Source organism: Quercus suber, unplaced genomic scaffold, assembly GCF_002906115.3.
Source record: "Quercus suber isolate HL8 unplaced genomic scaffold, Cork oak 2.0 scaffold_118, whole genome shotgun sequence".
In the NCBI taxonomy this organism is placed as follows: Eukaryota; Viridiplantae; Streptophyta; class Magnoliopsida; order Fagales; family Fagaceae; genus Quercus; species Quercus suber.
In genome coordinates, this window is record NW_027069583.1 from 654,349 (window position 1) to 677,620 (window position 23,272).

Consider the following 23,272-nt stretch of genomic DNA (forward strand, 5'->3'; position numbering starts at 1 on the left):
TGTGGGGTCCGTGGGCCTGATAGCCTCGGCCCATCATATAGCAGGCCCAAGGCCCATGCCGAGGATCGCAAGCTATTCCTGAAGAAAAGGGGGGGAAGCTTATTCTCCTGGATCCACGCCGAGGATACCTTGTCCTCGGCCTGACAAGGGTGATTTTGGGGAGAGGTTAACCCCCAGAGTAAGCTGTCACTATCGCATTGAATGCACTCAACCAACCCCCCTGGCCGCATTAATGGGGAGGTAACCCCTTGGCAGGATAACGTTGGTTAGAGTGAGCCACTTGAGTGCGGATAAGGCCTCTGATGGGACGGACAACCAGAAGAAAAGCAAATAGACGATCAACAGATGGAAGCAGGAGATAGGAAGATGAAAACTATAAAAGAAGAGCTAGTAAAGCCAGAGGGAATGGGAAAAACCTTAAGACCTCCTCGGCCATAGGCCGAGGAGCATTCCCCTATTTGTAAGGAAACACTTAGCCTTTTTTATAAGAAAAAGTTTGAGCGTGGTGATCGACGGCCAGCACCTAAGCCTGTCAACCCACTCTCTATAAATTTATTGTTTGGGCTTATTAGGCTGAAACCCAACACTCAATTCAAATTGGGTCCTTACAATATTATTTACATTAAAAAAATAATACATATTAATTTCAAAGTTCATTGCAAGATGTGAACTACTAGGGTATTGCAATAATAAGTAACATTGATACAACAATGGGTTGATATTACATTTTGTGCGTACTTTGTGAAAGGAATGTCAAATTACAAGCAGGATCATTTTGGTGTGTAAAATGTAAAACAAAAATAAATCTTTCTATCCCAAAGTTAGAGGCACTCACATTAACTACACACTCTCCAAATATTTAAAATATATTTATCTCACTATAACTACTATATATATACAATTGCAAACTACTCCAGATACAAGATTCAAATTGAAGTTTTTAATGCAACTAACAAAACAAAGTTTGTGATATTTGATCGAGATGCCGAGAAAATTCTAAATAAATCTACAAGATCGAGATCTTGTTGAAAAATAAACTAAGGTACAACTTATTTAAATTATTGTAAAAATATTGATATTGGAGAAGGAATCCCATGTGATTTTTTTTTTCTAAAAAAGGAAAAAAAATGGATTTCTCTACTTCATTTGAATGAATTCAATCTAAAAGATGGTTTTGAAAATTACATAGTTGCTAAGATTTTTGATGCGCCTTCAATTGATAAAAAGGTATGGAAGAAAAAAAAACACAATTCAACATGCTATATTAATTCTTTTTGTTGCACTATTCCAAAATTAACAAAAAAAAAAATTATAAAAAACTGTCACATCATTGAAATTTAATATAAATGCAAATACCTATGAAAAATATTAGCGACAAAGTCCAAACTTTGTAAGATCTAATCAAGAATCTCTCGGTGCCAATTCATTAGGAATTAACTCAAATGATGCAACAAACGGAAAAAATGATGAAAGCTTAAAAAATAAACAAATATGGACGGACTAAATTTCAAATGATGAAGATGGAGAAACTGATGATGACAACAAGCGTCCCCATACCGCAATAACAAAGCATTGAAGAAAAAAAAAATCGTAATAAAGCTTTTTATTACATCACATAATAAAAATCAATAATATAGTATGAATTAATATGCTTTTATCAACTTTTATTATACAATATTACTCCAAGTTGTTTTCATTATTACTCATTACTTGAACAAAATAATTATAATAGATATGAAGGGTTTTAGACCCCTTAAAACACAACCAGATTGGTTAGCCTGGATTAATTAGCCAAGTTGTTACTTAGTCAAATTATGCAATTCTAGGTTAAAGCAATCAAATAATCATATCAAAATAATAAAGCAGCGGAATAATAAAAGACACAATGATATGATCACCCAGTGATAGGTCACAATCTGAATGACCCCTTGTGATTAACTCTAATTAATTAATTTAGCCAAGTAATTAATTAATCAATTAATCATGCAATTTTATGGAAGCACAAACAAATCACCAACAATTAAATATGCAGCGGAAAATAAATAACACGGTGATTTGTTTACGAATGGGGAAAACCCTAATGGCAAAAACCCCACCGGGTGATTTTCAGGTCACCACTCCCGAAACTCCACTATTATCAAATCAAGCGGTTACAAGTAAAGGAATCCCAAGTACCTTACTAACCTACAGTTGAACCCTTACCCCAATACCCAATTGGACTTGATTTGTAGTGACAGTCTCCACCTTTGATGCACGACTCCCAAGTACGTGACTAACTAATGCGCGGACCCAAGTACGCGACTTCAGAACACCAACTGAGGAAGAATGGTTGGCTGCAAAGTTCTTCAGTTCATCCTTTATGATGAATAGCAGGAAGATGCTTGGTTACAAAACCCTATGGTACGAATATACAGCAACTTCTTGATGGAAGATGAACTAGGTCAAGAACTTCGTCTTTTGATCACAATTTGCTTGAACAGAGATTGCTCAATGATAATGCAACTTGTGTCACCCTTGACGGCTCTTAAAATAATCCTTTTATATGTTTAGGGTTAGAAGAAAAGAAAGCCCAAAAACATATTCACGGATCCCAAGAAAATCAGATTGGAAATCTGAATTTTTAAATCTCGACAGATAGCAGGTGTCGAGGTAGCTATCGAGCAGGTGTCGAGCTTTAAAAATTTTGCATTTCAGCTTGCTTTCTCTTGGACAGACTTGATGACTTCAACACTTGACCTTGAAACATTGTTTCTTGAAGCATTAAAAACACCTAGAACTATCCAATTACAAGTAAAGTGCGTTTTGTCAAAGGATTAGCCAATTTACATAACTAAGTGACGTATGTTCTTAATCAAGTTAAAACATATATGTCCTAACACCCAGGAAACCACACGATAAAAACTTGGGGAGGATTTGACCTAGCTATCCTCAAGGTAAACCTGAATCCACTATGCGAAAGAATTGAAGTTCATATAGAAGGACTACAAGCTCCCCACTTGACTTCCTAATGCTACCCACCAGTAGAACTTACTGACACGACCACGTGCAAGCTCCGAATCCACGAACTCATTCTTTCTTGAATTCTTCAATCAGCTACAAGCACCCACGCTCAATATTCTTTAAGCTTCAATGGTAGCAACCAAGTTGATCATCAAGATGTTGATACTATCTCTAACTTGAAAACCCTAAGTTTTGTGTAAAGAAAAGCTCCTCTAGATCTCACAAGAGATTTACACAAAACAGTAATGTATGAGCAACAATACAATTGGAGCAACTCTAAAAACGTGGCTAGGGTTTTACCTTATATACCTAGGGCAAAAACATAAAACCCTAAACGTTTAATGAGTTAGGGCTGAGTTGGAAATTCTGCAGAAAACGCAATCTGGTCGACTTTCGATCGATCAAATCTATTCTTCGATCGATCGAGCCAGACCGAAATGCCCCAATGCATCTGCAGTCTCTCGATTCCAACTTTACAATAATTAAACAACTTTGAGCACACTATAACAAGACTAAACATATTGTTTTGATCATGATTTGCCAATATTACAAATTAGAGTTCTAAATACATAAATTCCTAAACCTTTAGAACCTAACAAGATATATGTGTTCAGTTTATAATTGTTACTTTTTATGATGAACTCATTATTAACAAAGTTTTATAATAAATATGCTATAATATATGTATAATATTTTTCAAAAACAAATTTACATAAAATATGTATAACATTATCCGTGCATCGCACAGAAAACTTACTAGTTTTTATAAATAACATTATCTCATTGGTTTGGCGGACTATATCAGCAGTCCTCTGTGTACCTAATAATATCTCCACTTTCACCCCAAAAATTTTCCTAAATTACGTTTCGACCATAGTTTTTTTTTAAATCAAATATAGACCCTGAAACTTTCCCGAAATTGGATTTTTGATTCCAAGATACAATTACAAAATTCAAAGTACAAACAAGTTCCTCCACTTCCAGAACCTTCAAAACAACAACAAAGCGACGTGTTCTCACTAGCTCCGAAACAATCTCTCTCTCTCTCTCTCTCTGATTCTTCTGAAACACCCATGTCTAGGAATCCCAGCAAGCATGGCCGTGATCAAGCTATGGTACACACTTTCACCTTTATTCTCATCCAAACCTTAGAAGTCTCTCTCTTTGTTTCCCTTTAAGGGTAAACTAATTTTAAAGTTTTAAACTTTGAAGTTTTTTTGCTCTTTCAATATGGGAATCAGCTAATGCTTTGTGTTTTTATCTTTTGTAAAATGGGTTTTGAATTCTTTTTTTTTTCTTCTAAAAAAGGGTTTTGAAAAGTTTTCAACTTTGAAGGGGAAGAAGCTATGTGTGCTTAAATTATTGAATGGTAATTAAATTTTTTTTTTTCCATAATGGGTATTCTTAAAGAGTTATGGATTGTCTAATGGTCTTGTTGGGCCAGGATTTCCAGGGGTTTTTGAATGACTTGCAGGATTGGGAGCTTTCTCTCAAGGACAAAGACAAGAAGATGAAGCCTCAAGCTCCTCAGAAGGAAAAATCGGTAACTACTCTGATTTCTCACCCAATTGAGTTTTCAATTTGTTTTTTCACATTAAAATGTGCAAACAAGAACTGGGTACCAATAAATTTGCTTTTTCTTTTTCTTTTTTTTCACTTAGAAGATGATCATTCAAGAGAAAAGTGTGATTTTCTTAACTAGTTTATAGGTTTAACGTAGAATAGAAACTTTTCGTTGTGTTGCCAGTTAGTTTTATCTCAAATTCTACCTCCTTCCCTAGGGTGAGGTCTTTGGTTCAAAACTCACTATGTGTGTATAATTTATTTAACTTAAAAAAAAAATAATAATAATAATAAAAGAATGGGAACTTTTCAATGTGTTATGTGATTTTAAAATATGTGAAAATAAAAGTCAGTATCAATATTTTTCTTTTTTAATTTAAAGATGATCATTCAAGAGTAAAGTGCAACTTTCTTAATTAGTGTTTAGATTTCATGTAGAATGGGAACTGTAGGGTGACAATGTTAAGGTTGTGATTTGTGGTGTATTAAGAGTTAAAGTAGGTGTATGGATTTGTTTTTATTATCTTATGTTCTTGGGAAGTTTATGGGTATTTAATGAGAAATGGTTTATTTAGGTTGACAATCTGTCCCGTGTATTGTTGAAAATTTTTATCCTTTACTTATCACAGATAAAATAAAATTTTTGAAGAACTGTTGATATTTGCGTTTAAATGTAATGTGATGATTGGATTTCTTGTGTAAAGATAAAATGTAGACAACAAAGACAACTCTCTGGTGATTCTCAATTCTGTGGTAGATGCTGTAAATCTTAAGAATATGGAAAATGTAGTTGAATGGTCTAGTTTAAACTTTAATTTCTATATTATATTATGACATACATGTGTTTGTGGATATATGTGTAGCTATATAGCAAAAATATCATGCGTGATTTTTTTATGGGAATTTTCATAGGTTTCTTCTCGGAACATTGGAAAAACTCCCTCAGTCAATTATTCGAGTAATTCAGGACAATTTGATTACATGAGGAACTATGGAGTTGATTCTACATCAACTAGCCTCATGACTGAAGAGAGTTTTCCTGATGCTACTTCAGAGAAAGAACTGGTACGAGTTATTCTCCTCTCAGAATAATTTTGATGACTCAGGAAGTGCGTGCAACTATGTTATTGTAAATGATCTTAAGTATCAAATCTATTTCAATCTTACAGGGCAATGAGTATTTTAAACAGAAGAAGTTTAAGGAAGCTATCGAATGCTATTCAAGAAGCATTGCCTTTTCACCAACAGCAGTGGCTTATGCAAATAGGGCGATGGCCTATCTCAAAATCAGAAGGCAAGTAATATGCAGAACACATTATTTTGCTTAACTAACATGTCAGGTTAACATGCCTAAGGTGTTGATAAATCAATCTGTTTTTTTGTGTGTACATTATGTACATTTTGAACTTTTGGTACCCTGAATGTTTTCATATGTCTGTTATCTTGTGCTTTAAGTTGCTCTTATGCCTGAGTAATGCTCTTAATGGTCAAACCTTCATGAATCTTAACAAATATGTTTCCTTCTCTTGACTTTTATCTTCCTGTTCATTAGATTCCAAGAGGCTGAAGATGATTGTACAGAGGCCTTGAACTTAGATGATCGCTACATAAAAGCATACTCACGTCGAGCTACAGCTAGAAAAGAACTTGGGAAATATAAAGAATGCTTTGAGGGTATGCATCCCTAACAATATATTGTCATCAAGATTATGAAGTATATGTTTTCTTCTGATATATTTTTGTGTGTCTGATCTGGCTGATATAATGAATATAGTTACTTGCAGATGCTGAGTTTGCCCTGAGGTTGGAGCCTGACAACCAAGAAATTAAGAAGCAGTACACTGAGGCCAGATCATTGTATGACAAAGTAAGCATATTGCCATCTATGTCCTATTGAGTTGCTTGTAGAGCTCATAATCTTTGTGTATGTGATGCACGATGGGAACTATGAGTTATATTTATACGATGCGATGATATTAACACACTGAGTCAGTTTGCTAGATTGGACATTATGAATATGAGATAGGATTGTTTATAATCAGTATCCTAAAACCTGTTTAAATACTAAATGGCTTATGCGTTTGTTTAGCTCAACAGGTCCTATGCTTCAACATTCTTGAGTTGTAATCTCTGCATGCATCCATCATTAAATATTGATGTGAAAGTAAAAGATCACACTTTAAAATAGCAAATAATGTAGCAATAACAACATCACTTGGAGGGGACATAGTCAAGTCATAATTGAAATCTTAGAGGATAAAATTTTTGAATGTCAGATTACAATCATTTGAGTTCATTTTTTAGAACTAGGGGACATTATTTTCATTTTCCAGGTGAGCGACCTTAATATAAAACTGATTTCACTGCATTTTTCCTTTTCACAACTTAAAACTGTTTTTATATTTATTGTTGAGCTCGTATAGACATTTTTGTGTACTTGTTTTGCAATTGCCAAACTGGCAGAGCAGCAGTGAAACAGCCTCTTTAGTAATGAGCTAAAGTTGTACATGCTATGGAAATTCGTATGTTGCCATGAATGTCTCAGATATTTTTAATGAGTTGGACAGTTGGATATATTGGGCAGTATAATGACTTCTGTTTGCAGAGTAGATGTTAATGGAATCTAGAGATGACAGTGAAAAGGGAAGTGGGATTAGAATTATTAATGAAAGTTGATGTTTTATTCTGCTCTCATGTTCTCTGAGTTGATGGTGTATAGTTTCCACTAAAATAGTATCCTCAGCTAGATATTTCTTTTCTTTTAGTTTTTGACTCCTTGTTTTTATGACATTCTATTGTCGTGCTTAAAATAACTTAATTCTTTTTACAGGAGATTCTTCAGAAGGTGTCTGGACCACCAAGAAGTTCTGGGCAAGGAATGCAGAAAGTAGTAAGTTCAGGGAGCAAGGTTAATGGACATAGTGTTCATCCAGTACCAAATAATATTCAAAGGTCAGGAGTGTCTGCTATTCAAGGTCACACCAAGGTATTAGCTATTAGAGCTTTAATCATAATTTTGAATGCCATAATATGTGAATGAAAAGTTTCATTTAATAAGGCAAAAGTGGAAGCCAGCACAACTTGATTGTTTCCTGCATTTGATAGCACGTTTATGTTCAAATTAATTGAAACTTACTCTGAGGAACACCATTAAGCACAGACTGGAATTATTTCATGGTTATATGACTTTAAGTCTAATATATTGCTGCTTCCTTTCTTGGCTTTTTGTTGGCTATCATAAATAAATGTAACTCAGTATATTTATTATCTTTTGTTCATGTCATAGCGCTGTAGGTTAAGCTCCACATGTGATCGAAAGACATAAGGTGAACAAATGATTATTTCAGATGGAAACATTGCTTAAGAATATGTAGACCATTGGAGTGATTCTTAACCCCTCCCCCCACCCAAACCAAAATATAAAAGGAAACCCTAGGAAAAGAAGTTACAAAGCCTATCTGGCTAAAACTTAATTGTTTCTCCTATTTTATTCTATTTTTCTATCAAACAGATGGGACAATAATCAAAATAGGATTTGTTGGTCCTTGATGTGTGTTTTGTTTTGTCTTTTATTTCTTATATATTTAATTTATAGCTTGATTTTTTTTCCAAAGAGTGTGTGACATTATTTTGAAATATATATTTGTAGTATGATCTCATTTTATGTCACTTTTAAACTACATTGACAGCACAATGTTGAACAGTTTTCTGGGAGGGCATCTGTATCTGTGGAGGAAAGAGATAACAAAAGTGTGAATTCTGTTAGTAGAATAGAAGAACAAGAAGTTGATGGGTCTCGTCTAGTTGCTATTCAGAGTTCTAAAGTGAACAGCTTTAAGGTTAATTATGAAATCCTTGCTCAAATATATGCTTCCTCACCACTTTTTAATTAGATAGTTCTGCTTATTTTGGTCTTTGAGGGTGCAAGTTTTCTTATTCTAGTTAGACAATTTTCCTATTAATTAGTAAAGTGCCAAACAGACTGAAGACAAAATCCACCTTGAGCATCTTTTTCCTTTTTTTGGATAGGTAGATAGTATGGGAGGGGGAGGTGGGGTTCGAACTACAAACATGGGGCATCTTTTACCACAGGACTGTCACTTAACCACCCCCCCCCCCCCCCCCCCCCCCCCCCCTTCTTTTCCTTATTTACTTCAGGGTCTACCATCTCTTCCATTCTTGCATCATCGACAAACTCTAATTTGGAAACCATTTTAAGATTCCCGTTTTCTGATTTCTGGGTAGGATTTTTTTTTATTGGTATTTCTGACTAGGATTTTTATTACTGGTTTGGGGGATTGGTCAGCTAAAGAGGCTGTAATGGTTACCATTTGCTCGTGAGTTGTGACAGTATTTAACTAATCTTAAAGTGCATTTCCTTTTAATCCTTGCCTCCCTGTCCGTTTCTCAGCCCACATTCATTGCTTACTAGGCAGGCATTAGCTCTCCTAAACTTGCTTTATTTTGGAAGATCAACTTATAACCTGTTCTCTCTATCATTTTCTTTTCTCAGAAAAATCACAGAACAGGAAAGCAAGAGCTGATGAAGTCAGTGCAAGAGCTTGCTTCTCAAGCAGCTTCTCGAGCCAAGGCTGAAGCTGCAAAAAACATCACACCACCAAAGTCGGCTTATCAATTTGAGGCTTCTTGGCGGGGACTTTCTGATGACCGTGCTCTACAGGCTCGTTTATTGAAGGTAAGCAATAGTGGTTTTTTGTGATTTAGTTCTAGAGAGATTCATGTTTCTGTTATCACATTTAAATACACTAATAGCAATATAGATTGCTAAGCATGAAAGATTGATATGTATTTATAGGCATAGTCCCTTTCTATGGACATAATTGTTGGTTGATGTACACAATGCCTGATAGGCCTAAACTTCCTCTTTGGATGGTCCCCGGTAAGCAAACTAATTAATTGATTGTTAGCATCTGCTGACCTGATCTTTTAATGCTGGGGGACTATCCAAGAAGTTTTCACATTCATATGTAGTGAATCAACCAGTAAATTTTCCTGGCTTGTTTGTCCAAGTTACAATATTCATGCTTTCCTTTGTGCTATATTTCCTGTTTCAGTTATTTCGATGATGTTGCCACTAATAGTTGTTATTTTTGCTTTATTAGGCTGTATCTCCAACTGCATTGCCACAGATATTCAAGAATGCTTTGTCTGCTTCCCTACTAGTTGACATTATTAAATGTGTTGCCACCTTTTTCATGTAAGTACATTTCTATGAATGTCTTTTTCCAGATTGTGTAATTTCTTGTTTGTGCTCTATATAGTGCTTAATGCCATTATGCTTTAAAATTTTTGCAGTGAAGAAATGGATCTGGCTATCAGATACATAGAAAATTTAACCAATGTCTCAAGATTTGACTTGCTCATCATGTGCCTTTCATCTACAGATAGAGATGGTAATATACATGAACAAGCTATTACAGTTTTTAATAAATTTACTGTGATTATGTGTCATTTATTTTATATTTTTAGCATATCAAGTTTTATCCTATGGTTCTTTTTAGCTTTCATGTTATTTGAGTGTAAGTTGTCTTGTATAAAGGCATTGCAAGTTGTTAAGATTTTCATGTTATTTGAATGCAAATTTATAAAGGCATCTCGAGCCTCACTTCAAACTGGTGGAGTCACGATGGGGACATGGGTTTGGTTGAGTGCTTTTCATTGTGTTAGTCTGCATGGTTGGACCACCCCCAATGTATGGTAGAACTAGCAGGTACAAGAAATGAGTTGGTATTTCTGAAATTATGTCAGTCCCAGGCTTTCCGCAAAGGGCCAAAGTCTATTATTGTATACAAATTACACCATAGTCTAGGACTAACAAAAGCTAAAATCTTGCAGGATATATCTTAGACCATGGATGGGTAATAATAAGTCACTGCCTTTCTGATCATTAACCTTTAGGATACAAATTCCTCGAAAGCTTGAGCTCCTTTATTTTCCCTGCATTCAAATAAGTAGAGAAGGGGGAAAAAGGGGGGGGGGTGGAGTGTGGTGGGTTCTTTTAAATTCGTCCGGTAAAAAAATATGATTCTGACCTTATTGAGAATGCAAGAGTTACCATCCACTGGGTAGATTAGGAAATCTCAAAATCTATTCATCTAGGGTGCTGATGAATGCATAAATGTACGCATATTCTGGATCTAATTAGATATTTAGATGTATATGTGTTCTATGTGGAAATATAAATAGAATGGACACATATGGTGAGAAGTTTTTATGGTTAAGAATCTCTGAGATTTTCATTGACAAGTGAGTTTGTGCAGCTAAAGTTTCTGAGGATATAAAGGCTATTGTGCTTATTAGGATAATCAGATACACGTTGTTGTTGTCACCAAAAAAAAAAAAAGATACACATTGTTGTTGGTTGTTCTCTATAAAATTATATTCCTTGTTGCAAAAGAGTGAAACTAAAGTTAATTTCTGATATGCATTTTGGTGTTTAAATTTTCCTTGGATTAAGTTTAGTTCTTTTGTTAATACTGAGTCATTTTCTGAACAGATCTCCACAAGATTTGGGATGAAGTATTTTGTAGTGAGGCAACGCCAATTGAGTATGCAGAGATGCTTGATAAACTTCGTTCAAGATACTGCCTCAACCGGTGACAGGCGTGTTCTAAAAGAGATCTTAGAGATGGTCTTTGTGCTATCACATTTTCATTTGTTGTCCTCAGCCATCATAATCCTAAACACTACTTAAATGTTGAAATGCTCCACCACTTTTTGGTCTACTTTGTGGACCTTTATAAAAACAATCCATGAAGGTCTGAAATATGTTCTTTGGCATCTGGTTTGTTTACATGATCCCTTCAGGTCACGGCTACGATCCAGTGTTCCGAGTTTGTGCATGTGTACATATGTAGATGATTTCGATGACATATTAAGCCTTAGTATTACAATCTCCATTATCTTATCCATTATTACAATAATTACCTTTGGGATCCAAATTTTGAGAACATTGACTTTAAAAGCATATTCAATCAATCAATATAGTCGGAAATAAATTTTCTCATGTGGTACACTCTTTGAAAAGAAAGTTGTAACACTCTCAAGCACCACATTAAAGATCAGAGAAAAAGGCTATATATATATATATATATTAATTATACCATCTAATAACTTGTTATTAAATCTATATTTTGAAAATCAAGTGGTTGAATTATATGTTATATGTTCTTAACAAGCATGATAATTTTTATGTCAATCAAATATTATTTTTACTATTTGATTTATAAACTCATTTTTATGAATTATTTTAAATTACAAAAACTTTATTTTAAATAATTGATTGATGACATGAGTTGATCTTTGATCATCTTGATGTTTTGCAAATATAGAAAATATACAAAAATAATGTACTTCGACGGTGAATTTGTCAAAGTTTGCATAAAATTAGATTTTTATTTTTATTTTTTGAGAAACAAACATACACACAGAGGGGAGAGGGAAAAAAGTTCTAACATAAAGGCACACTATAATTCCACTCAAAATTTATGATAATTTTTAAGAGAGGGTAGGGCAAGTTATAATACACACAACACATTCTCTTAAACAATGTGGGATAATTACTCATTCTTTTTTTTTAGAAACAAACACACACACACACACACACAGAGGAGAGAGGTAAAGGGGTTCTAACACAAAGGCATACCATAACTTTACCCAAAAACTATGGTAACTTTTAAGGGAGGCTGGGGCAAGTCATACTACACACAACACACTCTCTTAAACAATGTAGGACAATTACCCTTTCTTTTTTTGAGAAACAAACACACACACACACATAGAGGAGAGAGAAAGAAGTTCTAACACAAAAACACACTATAACTCCACTCAAAAATCATGATAAAATTAAAAAATATTAAGTGATATATCAAGGTGTAATTTAGACTCAACTCATATTAATACAAGAGATACTAACAAATTAAACAATAAAGACTTTTTGTATTTTTTTTTTTATTCAATGTTTCAAGACTTTTTCAATTAAAAAATAAAGATTATTTCTTTAATTTGGTTTAATATTTCTAGACTTTTTGTCTATCTCATACACAACTTTTTGTATGTCTATACGCTATTTTTTACTTCTTACAGTTTTACTTCTTTGTATATATCTGCCCATAATCGTTTATTCCATCCCATCTCAAATACACTAATTTACCTTCAAATCATCATTTATTACTACTCTCATAGTATCTTTCAAATCATCATTAATTACTTCTTCTTTTTTTACTACATCTACACATCAGCCTACTTTGCATCTTCAAATAGGTTTTTTTTTTTTTTTTGGTCCAACATTGTCTCTACAGTATCTAATAGTGTATTATTAGATACTAATAATAATTCTATAATTCTATCGTAGTTTGGTCATGTACAATGTATTTTTCATCTTTGTTTATATTAGAGACCTCACTTGTGGTGGTAGTAGTGGTAGTGGTAATGGAGAAAGAGTTCGAGATTAATTGGGTGGTGGGCATGGCCACAGTGCGAGCATAGGAGCTATTTTGGAGGACATGGAGCTTAGAGGAGAAGGAAGCTAGCGCCATTGTAGTGTCAAAAGGGTTTTCTTTGTTTTTCTTATTAGGGTTTAGGGTTTAGACTTGTTTACAAGAAGAGAAGCTATGTATACATATAGGGAGGGAAGAAAAGATTTTATATTGTCAAGGGTTTTTTTTTCTTTGTGATTAGATAAGTATTATATTTGTTAATAGAATTATTTTCATTTTAAAAAATGAATCATAAAATATAGATGAAATTTATTAAAAAGAAATCCTTATATAACTTTTTTTAGAGAAATAAGGAAAGATAAAAAGATAAATTTTATTAAACAGAAACCCTAAATCAAATATAACATCTTTCCCTCTCTCTTGTGTGTATGTGTTTGTTTCTCAAAAAAAAAAAATATATATATATATATATATGTACTCTTGAAATTTGGGGTTGACTAGATTTTAGACCCTAAAGTTTCAAATACTTGATTTTACACCTTGAAATTTGGTTTCGTTAGCAATTCACTTCTCACGGTTAATTTTTTCTGTTAAGTGACACATCATCATACTGATTTGTTCTATTTTTACCAAATAAGCATCAAAACTATTTGGTTTCAACTATGACAAGAGAAAAGCTGGCACAAATCAAAACGTCGTAGTTTCATCCTAAAGTTACAATACTAACATCTAGCTTAAACAACACCGTGAAGACCTGACTCTAAAATCCAAAACACAAACCACGGATCCAGTTCTTCAACTCGGTGAACCCCACAAACCCAGCTCCTCTGCTCTGCACCTTCTACCGTGAGTCAGTCCATCGAAGGCTTCGATAATTATCATTATCAAGGCTTGTCTGCTCTGCAACTCCTCTGCGATGCATCATTATCAAAGCTTGATCAAGGCAAGTCAAAACCCTTTTAATTACCCAATATTGCTCCACATCGTCTCTTATGAGCAAAATTATCTTGAGCATTGAAGCTTGGATCCAAAGGTCTTCGTAGGATCACGTGCATTTGGAGGACTTGTTGCAGAGATACCAAGAGAAAAAAAAAAAAAAAAAAAAGATAATATTATCTCATTGGTGTAAAATTTCTGGATGACCATTCACTTAACTTAGTTTAATTTACATGGTGAAAAAAGAGGGGGATATTTTTCAGTGATTAGAATTTATTTTTAACTTTTTTTTGTGAGTAAGAGATACACCCATATTCACTTTTTTTGATAGGGGCGGACTGACTCATGGTAGAAGATGCAGAGCAAAGGAGCTGGGTTCGCGGGGTTAAGTTGAAGAACAGGATTCATAGGTTGTGTTTTGGATTTTAGAGTTATGTCTTCACTGTGTTGTTTAAGCTAGATGTTAGTATTTTAACTTGCTGAAACGTAGTTTTGATGCTTATTTGGCAAAAATAGAACACATCATTACGATGACGTGTCACTTAACAGAAAAAATCTATATATTACTAAAAGCTGAAGCGTAGCATTTAATGTTGCTACGCTCACGTTGAGCCACATCAGCCGCCACGTCATCATTTTTTGTTTTCAATTTTTCTTATATATTTTTTTAAACATTTTCTCATTTAAGGTGACTTAATTATTTAAAAATTAAAATATCTTTTAACCATTATTTTTATTATTAATTTTCCAAAACTCTCCTTTCCTTTTACTTCTTCATCTCCCCACTACTTTCTATCTTAATATCATTCTTTCTCTACCTTTTTATCTTCCTTTATTTTGACTCTTCTTATTCTCAATATCTTACTATAAATTTGACATTTTCTTTTTCATTCTATGACCCCCCCCCCCCCCCCAAACACACACACACACACACACACACACACACATATAAAGAGAGAAGAAAGACTATCAGCTTTATTAACTCAAATTAGCCATATTGTCTTGAACAAAATTCAAAGATTGGGATGAAACATCCTCCAACAACATAGTATAGTCTGAAAAATTTATTGCTAATCTTGCCAAAGTGTGAGTAGCTTTATTGCCATCTCTCTTAGTATGAGAGTGAGACAATGTGGGAAAGGCACTAGAGAAGAGGCTAGCATCCTTAAGTAATAACCCATAAGCCGCTGACCCCGATTCCTCGTTTTCCAAGGCTTATACTACCTCAGAATCTCCCTCCAAAATAGCCCAATGTATGCCAAACTATAAACAAAACTTGAGGGCTCTACTTGCTACCATGGCCTCGACCTCAACTGCTTGATAGGCTTGGGATAGCTGTTGAGCCAAGGAAGCAATGACCAACCCTTGTTATCTCGGATAACAACTCCAATACCTGATTTGCTCACCTTTGCAAAAACAGCCCCGTCATAATTAATCTTAAAATAATTCGATGGGGGTGGCAGCCAATTTGCTCGATGTTGTTGCCGTTGCGACTTCATTGGTGGCAACAGTGCTTTGAACTCCTCATATCTGTCTTTAGTTACTTGAGCTAGGTGGTCTGTGGGGCAACTAGTTTAATGGAGATGAACTTGGTTTCTTTGGTTCTAGATAGACCAAACTGTCATGGCAAAAAGTTCAGGTGCTTTGTTTTTCTTCAGAATCCATGCAGTGAGGGCTTTAAAATCCTAGAAATATACTTGACTCCGAAAATCCGAGACTTTCTCGGCTGTCCAGATTATATCAAGCTCGGAGCACGACCAGAGGGCATACAATGGATTCTCTGTAGTTGCTACGCATCGATCACAAGTTAGGTATGAAATTATAGTTCGTTGAACTAAATTACCCTTCGTTGACAAAGAATTTATACAAGCCCTCCAGATCAAATTCTCCACCTTATTTGGATATCCTAAAGCCTAGATTTCTTTCCATAAGTCCTTCTCCAAGCCTGGTGGTTCTTTTATGATGTTGAGAGCAGATTCTTCCTTCAAGAATCGATAGCCTGATTTATATGTGTATTTCCCATCTTGCTCCATAGGCCAGAAGAGAGAGTCCTCCACCACAACCTGAGACAAAGGGATTTTCTTAATTGCATTAGCTTCTTCAGGCACAAAAATACCTCCAACCATACCTCTATAAGATGGATTTCCATGCATAGGAACCTGAGGTCGATTCTTTAGCCTTCATTAAAGAACAAATAGGGAAAAACGAAGCTTTAAAGATTGGGTAAAAGAGAGAATCCTTGCTATTTAGGACCCTCCAAGCTTGTTTTTCTAGCAAAGAATCATTAAACAAAGTTAGGTCTCTAAAGCCCATCCCACCAACCATCTTGGACTTCATCAGTAGAAAACTGTTCTCACACATACCATCATTAGATCCACCCATCTTGAAGAAAAGCCCATTTTTCTCACGAGTTTTTCCAGAAAAATCCATCCCACTTGATCATATACCAAAATCTGATCATATTGTTATTTATATTTCCTTTGTTGATATCATAAATTACTAATTAAATTATTGCTGAAAAAAACCTACTAAAAATATCTTTTATTTTTTATTTTTTATAATACACAGTTTTTTTTTTTAATTATTTTTAATCTATGATATCCACTCTTAAAGATTGGTCTTAGTTTTTGGAGTATGCGAGGATCGAACTCTAGGTCTTTTATTTGATGACAAGAGAGTTTTACCAGTTCAACTAATTAGAACCCATAAAACAAGGCTTAAATGATTGAAAAAAAAAAAAAAAGCATTTGCCTTGCATTTATCCATGGGCTAAACTTAGATACAATACTCTTAAACTTCTCTCTTAAATTTTAGCCATTTGTCTATTTTAATAGCTCAGGAATTAGGGAATTTTGATTTTGAATTGCAAGTAAATCAAAGACCAAGACAAAAGAAAATCAAATGGAAATTGTGAATTCAAAAAGTGCTTAGAAGATCTTAAATTTCAGCCACTAAATCATTGAAGAAGAAAACTAGATGGCTTCAGTTCAGACTTTTGTTACGATATAAGTGTCTCACATGACTTAAGTACAAGTTTAACCATGTATATACAAGCTCTTGGGCACCATTCTCTTACAAGTTAGTCGATTTTTAAGAGTGAGTTCTACCCATGAGTTTGTATCAATCTTTCTAACTTCTCCCATCAAATCTCACAAGAAGTAATCTAAATTTAGTAAAAACTACCATCCTTCAATAGTTTTTGTTAAGGACATATTTTATGTAATTGGCTAATCTTTTAACAAAATGCATTTTACTTATAATTTGGTAGATTTAGGATGTGTTTAGTATTTCAAGAAACAAGAGTTCAAGTCAAGTATTAAAAGTATTAAAGTCATGAAGATTGGACCAAAACACAAGTGAAGAAAAGCTGTTCATTAAAACTTGACAAATACCTTGACAAAAACAATATCTATCAAGATTTAAGAACGAAGCTCGACAGAAGCTAAATCTGTTGAGATGTACAAAATCAGAGTTTTCAGATCTAATTTTTAGCCCTAACTGACATGTATGTGTAGGGTTTCTTTTCTCACAACCTTAAACATATATAAGGCTTATTTTAAAGGTTGTTTTACATGGAGAACACATGCAGAAAGTGACCTAGTGCCTTATTCTCTTTGCAAGAAGTTACTGCATTTTTTGTGCCTTAGGGTTTTGTAACCAAGTACTTCTTGATATTCATTCTTGATGAAGTGAAGAACTTTGCAGGCAACAACATCTTTAAGTTGCTGGAGTTAGTTATGTACTGGGATCCGTGTAAAAGGGTGACATTCATATATTAAAGAGTTTAGAGATTTTGATGCTGTAGAAGGTTTCTGCTGTAAGTTCATCTATGGGGATTGTAAAGTCTAAGGATAAAGATTTTGTACTAGGTCTGAAACTTCTTTACTATAGTGAATTACTTTTCGAGAAGGTTTCCCCTCAAGTTTTTTACTGTGAAATTAGTTTGTTTCATTAGTTTTCCTAGATAATCATATCTTGTCTTATTTACTATTCCATTGTGCATAATATTGATGTTTGTTTATTTTAACAATGTTTATTTATAATAAGTCTAATTAATAATTTGAGTTTAAAACTTGTTAATTCTATCAACTTGGGTCTAAATTTCCCAACAATTTTTTTTTTCCTACGCTTTCTTGGGAACCAAATAGAGTTCAAACCAGATGGTTAATGTACCAGAGCATAAACAAATGTTCTTGGAGACGGTAAAAAAAGAAACAACAATAAGAAGAAATTTTCTAAGGGAGAGAACGTGTGGGATGGGAAGAAGTTGGAGAGATTTGAATTGAAGAAGTACACATCTCTTTTCTCACGGGCCACGGAAGGGAATATATATATATGTATATATAAAGATGTGATTTTGTTATTATTAGTTGTTGTACTATCTAAGACATTGTATCTAAGTTTTTACAATTTATCTATAATTTATAATAAAAAATACATATAAAATGAATAATTTTTCATTTTTCTTGATTTCATCAAATATCTCCACGACTCCATGTAGGCTAGTTTACTTTCTTAAGGAAAAAAAAAAAAGTCTTAGGTGCAACTACAATTTATTAAAAAATATATATGTTACTTCTGAAGAAAAAAAAAAAAAAAACTACCACAATATTCTTGAAAATAAAATTATTTCTCTTAGCCCATTTAGATTTTATTAGCTTTGTGAGAGAAAATAGTGATGAGATCCTTCCTCAAGTGAGATCCCTCTAAATCCAATAGGAAAGTCATTTATGTGAAAAATAGCCTATGACATTACTCATTCTGCAAAGATAACTACAAAAAATTATTTTAAGAAAATTATTTTCTAACTTACATACTCTTTTCCTTTTCTTCGCATCCGGATGTAAATAGTATCTATTTTAGATCCTCAAAATGTACTTTATTTATTTTACCATCTCATTTTATAATTTATTTTATCTATTTTACTATCCTATTTTAGGACTCACCCAACATCCTAATTTTTATTTTTACATAAAACTCAAAAATAATATAAACTATACTTTACATATAACTCAAAAATAATATAAACTATACCAACAAATAATATAAACAAATCAACTCTACATTAATGTGACATAACCGGATAAAGCATGTTTTTGGTGCCTGAGGGTGTAAAATAGCCATTGGGGGGTCTCACACTCCAATGCTAAGAGCCCATTTGGTAATGCTATTTTAAGTTATTTTCTGAAAACATAAACACACCCAAATGTAATAAAAAATTAAAAAAAAATTAAAAAAAATTCTATTATGATTATTCAACACAAAATTACAGAAATCTTGGCAATATGGATTCCTTTTCTCACATTGGGTGTTCTTTATTTCTTTTACATTTTGAAAGACAAAATAGTTTGGTTTTGGGGACTTGGATGTATACCTGCTTAGCTCCTACAGATAGGGGTGAAGCTTTCTTCAAAAATACTAACACCTCGGAACATATTATTAGGAGGAGAGCTTCCAAGATTAAAAAATTCAAGAGCTTTGCTTTTGATATCATATAAATGCCACCTTTGTGCATCGTCTGAAAATACTAGTATTTTCCCTATCCTGAGGCATGATACACATTCTGGATATGAGTCAGAAGCATCATATTCATATTGTTGGAAATCCTCAAAAAAGACCCTAAATCGAAATTCCCATTGATGATTCTCCAGCATGATATATACATCTAAGTGTTCCCCATTGTGTTCGACGAAGTCAACTAAACACAACCTCCCTTCTTCATGTTCTGCCAAACGCAAAGTCTTTAAAGGGCGCATGTCAACTTGTGGAGGCAGACCGATTTCTTGGAATGTTTCATCACTAACGTTAAATGCTGTAATGTGATGATATTGATATTGATTTTGATTTTTGGAGTAATTGAACCAGTAGAAAGTGCCATTAATACAGAATGTTGTATTATCAGAAAAAGGATAGGACGATGGGATGTCAATAATCCTCCATGATGAATTCGAACGACCCACGGTTATTATTGCAGCCTTGAATCCAGAAAGTGGAGTCTGATTAAACAAATCTCCATACACATAGTGAAAGATGCTCAATACTTTATATTGCTTTGTCAGAGGACAATATCCAAATCCAGATAACATAACAGACCTTCGCGAATCTGGAAAAGCTGGAAAAGCATCGCAAGGACAAGGTGGGAGACTGTTTAACTCTTTTGTGGTGGGATTAAATACATCAAAATCTTCGCCGTCGTTCAAGCAGATCAAACCGTCCAAGGAATGTACTTGGCCGATATTCATGAGGAACCGCGAGTACATGTTTGATCTAAATACGTCTTTTTCCAAGAGAGTCTTAAACCCACGTCCTACTTGTAAAGAACGTATTTCAAAGGAAATCTTGCAATCACGAGAATCACGATGGGTGTGCAAGCAGATGATCCCATGAGACGTTTCCCTCAAGCGCTTCAAGTGTAAAGCTTCAAAGTCACTGATTAACACAGACCATGCCTTACACACGCACTTCAATCTGAACACACAATCCAGTGGAAGGCGTGAGAATATATATGAGAATATATGGAGGATGATATCATGTGGGAGAGAATCGTAACTGCTGCCTCCTTCCATCGTTCTTATTTCTTCTTCTTTGGCTCGGCTCTCTGAAACACAGTAATATACAGATAACGTGTAATAGTCGCGCATATATATACAAAAAAATAATTTAGGGTTAGATGAGAGAAGGGCCCTAGCCCAATACATAGCTCCGACAAAAATAATAAAAATATTGTTCATATATATTGCTCAGGGGGATAGAGTTGGATTTGACAGAATTTGACTAAAGTCAGGCCTATGACTGAGGCCCAAGTGGAATGCGGCCTCAAAATTTTGGAAAAGAAAGGGTACATCATTGTGAGCAAAGAACAAAAAAAAAATCTTGTACATTCTGATAAACATTGATGCCCAAAGACTTTTTTGGTCTAAACAAAATTAATTGGCTCAAAAATAACATCTCTAACTAGACCAGCCAAAATTCAACCATAGAATAAAAATCTGATCTAAAAAATTAGGCACAAAACAAGCACAAATAAAAAATTCCAAAATCCGTCAAAAATTCCAAAACATAAAATAAAAATCCGGTCAAACCAAAATTACCCACAAAACAATCACAAATCAAAAAATTACACACACCATTTCTCTCTCTCTCTCTCTCTCTCTCATATTTTTTCTCTCCACTAGTCCTACTCTTAAAACCTTTTGCTTGTGGCTTAGGCTTCTCCTCCGATCTGATCACGTCTGGTGCTCTCTTGAGGTCTAGTTTTAGTCTTTCACTGACAAAAATAATAAAAATATTTTTTTTTTGAGAAACAAAAATAATAAATATATTGTTACTCCTTAATCGTATATTAGCACATACTACATACTAGTTCATAAATATTGTAGGTAGATCTTACTCGGCCCTTAATTATTACTAACCTCATCACATGCACTTCGCACGTGCGATGATGTTGTTTTTATTATTATTTTGAGCTTAATGTAATTTTTCAATTTGAATTTATCTATTGTTAGTGAGATTACCCAGGAATGAATTTTTAAGAAACTAAAATTTAGGATTTGAAAATAAGTAAACTGTTAGGTTTATCGTGTGTAAGTTTTTTTTAGGGGGGGGGGGGGAGGGGGGCAATGGCCCCCCTCTGCCCTAGTGTAGGTCCGCCCCTGGCCTCCTTCCATCTTATTTTTTCTTCTTTGGCTCGGCTAGCTAAAACTTAGTAATATGCTAATGTGTCCAAGCCTAATTTTCCTTTGTGTGAAAGTCAAATCTTCTACTTATATTAAAAGTTTATTAGTCTAGGGTTTTGTTACACAAGTCAAGTCTCTTATTTGTACTAGAAGTTTATTAGTCTAGAGTTTAGTCTACTATGGGTATGTTTGGATACCGCTTATTTTACTGAAAACTGAAAATATTATAGCAAAATAATTTTTAAACATGTGAATAGTGCCATGAAATCCATTTTTAATAAAAGTTTTGTTGAAAATAGAGGTTTGTGGGTCTCATAAACAGTGCATGGGACCCACTAGAAAAACCACCATAGCCATAGATACGCGCTTCTCAAAAAAAAAAGCGCAGATACAAACGTTGGCATTTTCATCGATACCCAAACGAGTATTATATATACACATATTATGGCTCATTATAACACATGATTTATATTACACTCTAATATATTATTGATATAGTCATTTAGGGTTTCCTCCATAAATGTAGGCCGTTAGACTAAACCACATAACTCTTGCTAATAGACTTTATGTTTTCGCTTCTACATCCATACTAACATATTCAACTTGATGTATCAATACTAATATTTAACCATAATAAATAAAAGATAATAACAACAATAGCATATAACAAATTCTAACGTCAATAAAACAATACTCGTAGTAAATAAACTAATGAACCCAGTATGGTCACCTGAAGAACAACCCCAGCCCATCGCAGATTTTCTTATTCTTCATTGCGGACACAGATCTTCTTCTTCGCCTCTGGTCCTTCTAGCTTCCTTTCGTTCTTCGTTTTTTACTTTTCGTTACTCATTTTCTTTGGATGAAAATCAAGAAGATTTTATTGAAGCAGAAACCATACAAACTACACTAAATATCCAATTAAACATGCTCATCTATAACTACATCAGAGAACACTGAGGGGCAGAGCCCAAAACAAAAGAACCAGCCAGCATGTTTGATAAAGACCAGGTTGCTAAATAGGGGGCCGCATTATTTGCTTCTCTTGGAACCTAGTTAAAATTTATATTTTGAGAGAGATGCGCTAGCCTAATTGTATCATCTCTGTTTTGCTTCTGAATAGCCTCCACACAAACTTCGGCGTCACTTTCCACAATTACAGAGTAGGCATCCAACTTCAAGGCTTGTTGAGTTGCCCAATTGAAGTGGGATAATGATTTCCACCCTTTTGGGCATAGGAAAAACCAATGTCCCTCCCCAATCTCTCGCCACAATAGCCACATAAGACTTGTTTTGATTGACTGCAGCATCACAATTTATCTTGATGACTCTTTGCTCTGGTCTAGTCCATCTTGCATTTCTCATTGCGTACTCCCTCGTAATGACTAGGTTTCTAGAGAATAAATCATACATTATCCTATTGCATTATAAATATAGTATATAAAAATATAGTTATATTCTATTACATAGCATGAGTATGACTATGTGTGCACTTGGATTAAGATGGAAAATTAAAATTATTTTACTATTCAACTTATTTTTGCTACTATTTATGAGCCCTACTGCACTTTTTAGTACTATTCATGACTCCACTGTACTATTTCAACTAACTTTTATCTTTATCTACAATACTTTGAG

The 23,272-nt window shown here is 34.0% G+C and overlaps 2 protein-coding genes across 8 annotated transcripts; one reads left to right on the top strand and one right to left on the bottom strand.

The window, feature by feature from the left end:
- The first annotated feature begins 3,955 nt into the window (after positions 1–3,955).
- On the top strand, positions 3,956–11,483 carry LOC112005995 (uncharacterized). Of its 7 annotated transcripts, none has more exons than XM_065775726.1 (13): positions 3,962–4,115; positions 4,309–4,369; positions 4,445–4,543; positions 5,476–5,628; positions 5,733–5,857; positions 6,116–6,237; positions 6,348–6,430; positions 7,394–7,549; positions 8,253–8,402; positions 9,077–9,259; positions 9,687–9,781; positions 9,880–9,977; positions 11,081–11,483. In XM_065775726.1, the coding sequence occupies exons 2-13, from the start codon at positions 4,367–4,369 to the stop codon at positions 11,182–11,184; spliced, it is 1,371 nt and encodes a 456-aa protein (XP_065631798.1). In that variant the 5' UTR covers positions 3,962–4,115; positions 4,309–4,366; the 3' UTR covers positions 11,185–11,483. The 7 variants fall into 7 exon arrangements, with proteins under 7 accessions (XP_023894064.1, XP_023894066.1, XP_023894065.1 ...); XM_065775727.1 differs by having other exon boundaries at positions 4,454–4,543; XM_024038296.2 differs by lacking the exon at positions 4,309–4,369 and having other exon boundaries at positions 3,956–4,115.
- Positions 11,484–19,241: 7,758 nt separating this feature from the next.
- LOC112035590 (F-box protein At3g07870) lies at positions 19,242–20,545 on the bottom strand. The gene has a single exon (XM_024068424.2). The coding sequence runs from the start codon at positions 20,522–20,524 to the stop codon at positions 19,337–19,339; it is 1,188 nt and encodes a 395-aa protein (XP_023924192.2). The 5' UTR covers positions 20,525–20,545; the 3' UTR covers positions 19,242–19,336.
- Between the last annotated feature and the right edge of the window lie 2,727 nt (positions 20,546–23,272).

Coding starts and splice junctions, on each gene's coding strand:
- LOC112035590 (XM_024068424.2), bottom strand. CDS start 20,524: ATGGAAGGAGGCAGCAGTTACGATTCTCTCCCACATGATATCATCCTC.
- LOC112005995 (XM_024038296.2), top strand. CDS start 4,074: ATGTCTAGGAATCCCAGCAAGCATGGCCGTGATCAAGCTATG. Junction 5,858..6,115: donor GCCTATCTCAAAATCAGAAG/GCAAGTAATATG, acceptor CCTGTTCATTAG/ATTCCAAGAGGCTGAAGATG. Junction 9,260..9,686: donor TACAGGCTCGTTTATTGAAG/GTAAGCAATAGT, acceptor TTGCTTTATTAG/GCTGTATCTCCAACTGCATT.